The sequence below is a fragment of the Molossus molossus genome, unplaced genomic scaffold (genome assembly GCF_014108415.1).
Source record: "Molossus molossus isolate mMolMol1 unplaced genomic scaffold, mMolMol1.p scaffold_m16_p_9, whole genome shotgun sequence".
In the NCBI taxonomy this organism is placed as follows: domain Eukaryota; kingdom Metazoa; phylum Chordata; class Mammalia; order Chiroptera; family Molossidae; genus Molossus; species Molossus molossus.
Genome location: NW_023425403.1, coordinates 50,863,686 through 50,872,137, shown reverse-complemented (window position 1 = coordinate 50,872,137; position 8,452 = coordinate 50,863,686). Strand labels below are relative to the sequence as shown.

General features: G+C 46.6%; 1 protein-coding gene across 12 annotated transcripts in view; it reads left to right on the top strand.

Moving 5' to 3' along the window:
* The first annotated feature begins 2,983 nt into the window (after positions 1–2,983).
* Positions 2,984–8,452, top strand: part of TMTC4 (transmembrane O-mannosyltransferase targeting cadherins 4) — a 75,320-nt gene continuing 69,851 nt past the window's right edge. For 11 of the 12 annotated variants that reach the window (XR_004958178.1, XR_004958175.1, XR_004958179.1 and 8 more), the window contains exons 1-2: positions 2,984–3,275; positions 5,373–5,585. Coding sequence is in view for 6 of the 12 variants with exons in the window: in XM_036250615.1 (XP_036106508.1) it covers positions 5,427–5,585 (159 nt within the window). In the remaining 6 variants the exon portion in view is untranslated. Of the gene's footprint in view, positions 3,276–5,372; positions 5,586–8,452 lie in introns of those variants that run through there. The other variant, XM_036250620.1, reaches the window with a different exon arrangement.

The window sequence follows — 8,452 nt, the reverse complement described above, 5'->3', positions numbered from 1 at the left end:
TTCTCTGGGGAAAATAAAGATTAGATATAGATATAGATATAGATATAGATATAGATATAGATATAGATATAGATATATAGTTACTGATATAAAGGAGGCATAGCACAATTTACAAATAATGATAAATATGCAAATAGCTTTTATTGCAAATTCCATATAGTTGATGGATTCTCATGGAATGCTTTCCTTGATTTTTGCTAAATGCTTGTTTTTATATCCAGCCGATGTGTAATTCAACCATGATTTTACAAATGGAATTGCATTTCAATCTGCTTTCTCAGTAAACTTACTGTCATTCAGTCTATGTTATCTGTTAAACTATTACTCACCCTTGTACAAATTAAACACTTTGAACTAAAATCGTCCAGTTTCAGCACTAAACATAACACATTTTAAGTTTAATCTGCTTTATTAATATTTTCTCCATCACTTTCTTAAGTCTAGAGACAAGTAGCAAAACAACAAATGACGCCCTGATTCATGTTTGTCAAATTCCATGGTGTAAATAATCCCACAGTGGTCCAACAATGGGACATCACTGAATGTAGGTTAGGAATGTACACATGTAGTCATTACATGTAGTGCTGAAAATGGAAAGAAGTGGACAGACTTGATAGACATTTAGCGAGTAGAATCTTGGTGATTTGTCAGATGCCAAGGGTAAACCCATCACTGTCACAGGGAAGAGGAACAAGAAGTGAAAGCATGCATTCCTTTTTGGATGTGTTCCATCTGAGGTGGTTGTGTGATATAACCAATCAGGGAAGCTGAATAGGAAGCTAGATAAATGGATTTGGAGGTCAGAGAAGGATCAGCATGATAAATTTGGGATATATTGATTAAAATACTGGCAATGGATTCAATCCTTCAGGGAAAAGTTGTGCCGTGTAAGGAATGGATTGAGACCTTTAAAATATGTCATTTGGAGGTCATCAAGAAACAGATAAGCAAGCCAAATAGACAGGAAAACAGGAGAGCAGAGTACCGTTATCATGGGTGTTAAGGAGGAAGAATGAATTTTGCTGAGAGATCGGGTAAAACCAGGAAGGAGAGTGTTCTTTGGATCTAGTGACTGTGGGTGCTATCGGAGGCAGTTTCGATGGAGTGTGGAAACCAAGAAGTGAATGAGAGATGGAAGACTAGAAGAGCGGGGAGGGGAGGGGGGCTTTTTTTTTTTACAACTTCAGCTAAGAGTAGGAGAGCAGCAAAGCGGCAGCCAGAAAGGTGCGCCGAGTACAGGAAGGCTTGGGACTGATTAAATGCTGGTGATATTGCAGATTCAGTCAAGAGGCAGAGGTTGATGTTAGAATGGACTCAGCGATACTGGGAAAAACTGGGGGTAGGTGGGAATCCGTTCTTTAAGGAGTAGGTTGGTAGGTCTGGCGGTGTAAAGTGAATACAGTCTTTCTCTTTCTTTAGACAGGAGACAAAGTAATCTGAGAACAGAGGTTAGGCGGGGCGGAGTGGCAAACCGGTTGGGAGTGGAAGTTTAGGGCAAAGTGACTGTTGGGGAATGCGGATGGATGGCAGATCTCGCCCCAGCAGGGTTCATGGGTCGGCAGGAGAATAAAGACCCTGGGCCTTGGATGAAGATCTGCTAAAAACAAAAGCGGCAGAGTTTCAGTTCTATTCTGAGAGGCAGAGTGGAGACACATTTGAAGTCACTCCTCCCAGACGGTACGCAGTCTAGAGTTATGGTTGTTCCGATCCAGCTCCTTTTCTGCAGGGAGGCTGCAGTCCCTCTGCGGAGCGCCACCGACAGCGCGAGACAAGACCGGAAAAGGCCCCGCGCCGGCGGACAACAGGAGAATCCACGCGCCTCCAGGAGCCTGCGAGAACCTGCGAACGGCCGCCCCCCTCAGCCCGCCTCTCCCGGCCAGGGTGGGACCGCCCCTTCCCGCCCCGGCCCCTCCAGGACTCCACAACCATAACTTCGCTTCCTCCTTTCCCGCGGAGTCCGCCAGTCCCTGCGCTTCCTTCGCCACCGATAGCCCTTTGGGCTTGACGTCCCCGGAGCATCAACCAATGAGCTGAAGAGGGACCGGCTGCACCGTGAAAGTGACGGCAGAAGCAGCCAATGGCCGCAAGGAGGGGGCGGGCCGAGGCAGGAGTGTGAGAGTGAGCGCCCGCACGCGTGGGGAGCTGCGGGAGGCGCGGGAGGCGCGGGTGGCGGGAGGCGGGTGGCGGGAGGCAGGCGGCGGGCGGCGCGGGAGGGGGGCGCGGCGGGGCGGCCCCTCCCCCTGCCCAGCTCTGGCAGGCGACTAGAGCGGCGGGAGTTTCCGCGCCCGGGAGGGAGATGCGGCCGCTGCCCGGGCTCTGTGCAGGTAACGTGCGGGGCGGCTCCTGCAGGGCCGAGTGGGGCCGAGCACGCCGCGGGGCGAGTAGAGTTGGGTGCGGAGTGGACGCAGGGTCCCCGCTGCTGCCGCGCCCCAAGCTTCGCGGGCCGGCCCGGGCCCGGCGGAGAGTCTGCTGGAGGAGTTGGCTCCGGGACCGCGATTGCGACCGGGGCTGGGGTCGCGGGGGACGCGGGCCCCGGGCGCCCCAGTATAAGCAGCACGCGGGACAAAGGGCTCGGCGTGGAGGGTGCGCGCTCCCCTGCCCGCGCCCTGGGTATCGGCTCCTGCGCTCCCTCCGCCCCGGGCCGTGGTCACCCACCCTGCTCCAGGTGCGCGGGCTCTCTCTCGGCCCGGGTGTACCGGGCTCCTGCGGCACCTGGCCTCGGGGCTCCGCGCCACCCCGCTCCTGCCCGCCAGCTGGCCGCGGCGCCGACGATGGCTGGGCGCAGCTTGGCTGCTTGGCTGTCTGCCCAGGGTTAAAGGCGGCTCCCCTGCTGTGCGGCGGGTGACAACTACTCGGCTGGCTGCGGAGCAGAGCAGCAGAGAGCCGCGTGCCACAGTCGGGGCGCCAAGGGCCACCCAGCCACACTTCCCCGCGCAGGCTTGGAGTTTGCGGAACCAAGCAGGTGGTGCAGCAAAGAAGTGGGAACCTTGGATACTAAGGCAGGGAAGCTGCTACGCGAAGGGGAGCCAGCCAGAATGGAGAAATAATTTGGAGGGCAGGAACTGTGTAGACTAGGTTCTCTGATCGCCCTGCAGAAGGGGCACGGGAGGGAGATCATTCTGAGATGGACTCAACTTTCCTGTTGACTCCCCAGGAGTCCGATCCTGGCCCACCATGGCACCCCAGATGTTATGGTCTACACTGTGCCTTCCGCATATACCAGCCGTTGGCTGAGTACCAGAACTATGTCTGTTACAGACCATCTGAGATGACAAGTGAGGCTTGACAATTTAAGAAGCACAAAATATTTTTCTGATTCAGTATTCTTCTCAAGAGGCCATTTGAACCTCATGACAACCTTTTGTGAAATAATATTCAAATATTTAGGCCTCAAGCAGATAACATCAAGACCATCTTCCCCGTTCACAGCTCTATTGTGCATTTAAAACTGGTATAAAGTATTTGCTTTCTTCCACATTAGCTTTTCTAAATCAAAGAAAACTTTATTCTTTCCATGGTAAGCCATGGTATCTTTCTAAGTCTTCAGTCTTGATACTTATTTAAGTAGTAGGAGTAATTTGTTTAGCTGAAATGCAGACAACAGTGATTGGGGCCTGCATGTGTTTGCAGCTGTAATTTGGAGCTGAGCAATAGTTTATCCTTTCATTGGAAAAGGAAAAAAAAAAAGCAGCAGGTAATAGCTGGAATTCCCCCCAGCACTTGCAGAGAGCATGAGTTACATCAGGTGGAGAAGCTCAAGGGACAAGCAGTAAGAGTTGCAGAGCCTGTTGTCTCTCGATTGAAATTTTGAAAAGAGACAGTGTTACTGTCAGATGATGTGTCCTGTTGACTTCTAGATACGTCTCCACGTTCACTCAGAAGCCTTTCAAAAAGATGTCTGTGACCTCAGAGGGCCTATTTGGCTGACTTCTTATTGATTCCATAATCTGGGATATTTCCCTGGGGACCTGGAGACAAATACATTAAAACTGTCTTCCCAAGCAAGGGGCCTGGGATTCTCCTCTGTCTCAGCGTGAAAGGAATGGGGGCAAGTCCCTTGCTAGGAAAGACAAGAGCCTCAGTACCAGTAAACCAAATACGAAAGGGGATTTTCAAAAGAAAGTAGTTCTGTGCTTATGCTTTCCCTCTCCTTGAAGAAGGTCCTTGTAATAACGCTAACCACCCCTCGGCATTTATTAAAGCCAGTGTTTCTAAAGGCCATGTTTCTAAGCACTTCAGGTATATGTCTTGTAAGGTCAGCACATTTATCATCCCCACTTTAGAGGTGGGGAAACTTAGGCCCAGAGAGTTTCATTAACTTGTCCAAAGTTACACAGGATTGGAACCCAAGCAGTTTGACGGAAACATGATTCTGGTAAATCCAAAGAAAATACCTATTCAGGGTGTGGTGGGAATGCGGACAGATGAAACGTGATTTGGAGAGGTCATTTAGTACCTGTTTGGGTGAATTCCCAGGCAGGAAGCTCTCACTGCTGGGAAGTCCTTACCATAGGACCTGGACTGAGAGGAGAGGTGACATGAGCAAGGCCACAGAAGTGGCAAGGTTGAGACAGAACTTTCTGGCTTTAATATTTTGCCTGTTTGAAAGAAAAGTTAAAAATAAGTGTTTATTTTTAACTTGACACTTTCACAGATATTGAAGGTCATAACCTCACCTAGAATAACTTCCTCTCCTCTTTCAAATGCAGCTCAGCCTTTCTGGAATAAGATATTATCCCAAACCAGTCAGTTTACAACGTTCTCTCCTTCCTCTGTCCGTCGTCTGTGTGAACCACTGACTGGGCCATCAGTGTGCCCTGCCTCATTATCTCTATTAAACTCCCCAATCCCAGGTTTTCATCTAACTGGCATGAGTGTCTTGAGTTCTCAGAATCACAGTCAGGTTTCATATCCTTCTCCACCCCCCCCCCCCCCACACACACACACACACAATGTCTTAAGACCAAACAATGAATGTTTCTTGGTTTTTCTTGACTGGGTGCAATAAAAAGGTACCTTTTTTTTTTTTTTAACTTTGTAAACTGGTTCCAAACTATAAAACGTGATTTCCATTATGGGGTTGATAAATATACGAGTCCATTAAATCAGTGTTTCTCAAGCATCAGAAACCCAAGGGTTTCCAGCTTGGAAGGCTACAGCTGGACCCAGGAGAATCCGTATGTGTCCCAGGTGATTTTTCTGTCCACTAGAATTTGAAAACCACAACTTAAAGTTTTTAACAAGAGTATCCTCTAAAATCACAGCATAAATGGCTGTCTTAACTCTTATTTACTTGAGGTAAAGTTGTCCACTGCAGAAACATTCCTGACAGTGCACTGATGAATAACTGTATCCTGTTGTTTTTCTTGCAGATCTCTAACCAGCATAATGCTGCAGCCAGAGGCTGACAGCAGGCAGTTTTCAAAATGGCTGAGCTGGAGGCCGATTTGGATCACATCATCCCATCTTCTGTTCCCTCTTTCTGGGCAAAGTTAGTAGTGGGATTTGTTTCCCTTGTGTGTTTTGCACGTAGCTATGATGGCGATTTTGTCTTTGATGACTCTGAAGCTATTGTTAACAATAAGGTTCGTATCTTAATTCCTTTCTGATAAACTTATGTTAACCACTTGCCTGCATCTCAGTAATAGTCTAAGTTTGAGTTGAATTATTTCCTATTAAACTTGGGTTAAGCCTGGGCCCCAATTGTGCTCTAGATTTCCCATCTCTTGGAAAGTCTCCTTGATTTAGGGCCCCTTGTATTGTTGGCCGCAGGGTCTCCAACCCCTGCCTCACTTCAGGCTTCATCCACCCTGTGTACCCTATGTGATGTGAGGCCCCAGGCCTCACATGTATCAGAGAGACCGTTATTCTAAGATATCAAAGCAAGGGGGTTGCAGGGCATTGCAGACTGAGTATTTCAGGGTTTGTGACAAATCTCCAAAACTGTAGGTCAGAACTGTTTCAGAAAAAAAGAAAACCATACTTTTGCTGCAGTGATGGACAAGTCTGATCATCCACCAGAAGGTACATCCTCAGCAGCAGGCAGCGAGCTGGCTTCTTTGTCCTTCACTGATAGCATCAGGACAGCCTGCTGACAGCTGCTGGAGGACGGGGAGAGATGCAGTTCCTGCTCATTCTGTGTTCGGAGACTCAAATTTGTGGAATCTGCAAAATCCCAGCCACTTCTGCTCACCAGTGGGTGCTATATTTGTTCAGGGAAAATGATACCCTCTTTCACTTGCTAACTGGAGATAGGAAAGAAGAAATAAGTTTGTGAGAAGGGAAGAAAAAGATTTAAGCGAGCTTAAAAAATCTGAATAAGAAAGTCAGAGGTAGGAAAAGCCCAGAGGATAAAGACTGTGGAAATAGCACAGGTTAGAGTTCTGTGACATACTAGTTACTCAGCAGATACTCTGTGTATGCCTTCACCAGTGAAGAGAGTTTGAAGAAATATACTAGTTTTTCTCTCTAGTAAATGCAATTGTAGCAATTCTTGGTAATATTGTTACTGAATGCTCTTACATTTTTGAAGTCATGGATTCTACCAAAGGAGGGAAAAGTCATTTCACATTGAAATATTGGAAAAAATCATCTATGTGATAAACACTTTTTTCTGTGGGAGGGTGGGGAAATGACTGTTTTGCAGTTATTTTATTTGTAATGCATTACAACTGATTTTCTGTATTTTGACGGCATAAACTACAGCATTGTTGATGCTTGTTTTTAATGCAAGTTCTTCATTTGTAATTTTCCTGAAGTTCACCCAGAAGTTACTGTAGATATTTCTATTTCAGTTCTTTTTAAAACTATGCTTAAAAAAAAAAAAAGAAGTTTATAGCTCTAAACAACTGTGTCCCATTCATGGCTTCATAGCTGCAGAACTGCTTTCCTAACAAGTATTAGAGGAGATATATATGGGGGGAGAGAGAGAGAGAGAGAAATATATATGACGTTACTTTTGACATTTTATTCTTCATTTTATTGAGAGTTTCTTGACTCTTCCACGTTTAGCGGAAGATATGTAAAGTGTTAATTTGAGTCTATGTGGAACAACTTCGGTACGCAAGGCAGGGGACAGCTTGAGCTCTGTTGTGTGTGGGATACCCTGGTGTGTGGGTGTCATTCTCTTTCCTTCTGTGTGGAGTAAGGCAGATGAAGCCATGTTGTGGCTGTGCTGCACATTGTTTTGGCAGTGTTTTCTAGAGCATCACACTGTGCCCCTTTGTTTACTTGCTAGCCCTCCATTTTTTCTTTCCCGTTTAATGAAAGGCACTCCTGCATCCATTGGCACCGTGCCCACGGTAATGTGGAACAGGCTGTTACTGGGTTTTATTGGTGGTAAAGACTGTTTTCCAGATGCGTCCTGGTAGTGTCGAGTTGCCTTCTTTCATTGAGATGATGATTTTCTTTGAGACATGGAGGTAGCAGGAATCTCAGACATAACACATCTTTTCCATAAATCTTAGCAGGAAAAATTGGGCTTTCTTCCTGTAACGCACCCTGCTCTGTGTAAGCTACACCTAATCAAATATTTAGAGCTTCATTGGTGTTTTGTGCTCAAATGGAAGAAAAGATCCTCAGCCCTGCCCCTTTACAGCTGAACGGGTACTTCTGGGACCATGCAGAAGGAGATGGACTTCCAGTTTTGTAACTGAGGGAACCCAGTTGGTGGGTGGATTATAGGACCTTCAGGCAATATCTGACCAACTCATAGGCTTCTGAAGTTGACACCCAATGGAAGAGAAATGTACCCTCAAATGTACCCTTGTATCTCATGCCTCTTCCTAAGCCTTCCCTTTATATCAGCAAGCACTTCAGTAGCTAGGACTCACTGAACTCCACTGTGTGTCATGGACGCTGGCGGTTCTCTGAGACCAGCTGTGATTTAACACAATTCCTCTGTTTGGGGCATTCCCCACCTTGTGGTTATCATAAGCTGCAAAGTCTGTCTGGTTTAGATACAGATACAGACATAGGCTCTCCTGTCAGGTGCACCACCTGTTGGAATGAGGATCTAGTCATGCAAAGAGATGGGGTCTGGAGGATGTCTAGTGGTATGGTTGGTTTGTGGGTGTACTTCCGGCTGCACAGCCCTGAACTTGGTTTTCCAATCCACCTGGGAGTCAGTGAGCCTTGCACTCTCCTTGAGAGCATTCCCTTTTTGCTTAAGTTCATCAGAGCTGATTTTGGTTACTGCAATGAGGAATCCTGACTGATACACCATGCAGTGCTCAGTACATCATAATTTCTATCCCTAAAATAGCCCTGTTTAATTATGCTTTAAAGAGAAAATTGATATTTCGTTTTGTTACTCCACAGTAACCTGCCTTTCTTCTTGTTAGACACAGCTTAAATCATCTAGTTTCATATTTAAATGTAAAAATAGATGCATTTTTAAGCATCTGTGGTACAGTTCTAAATTAAATTACCTTAGTAGTAAGATGGGTATAGT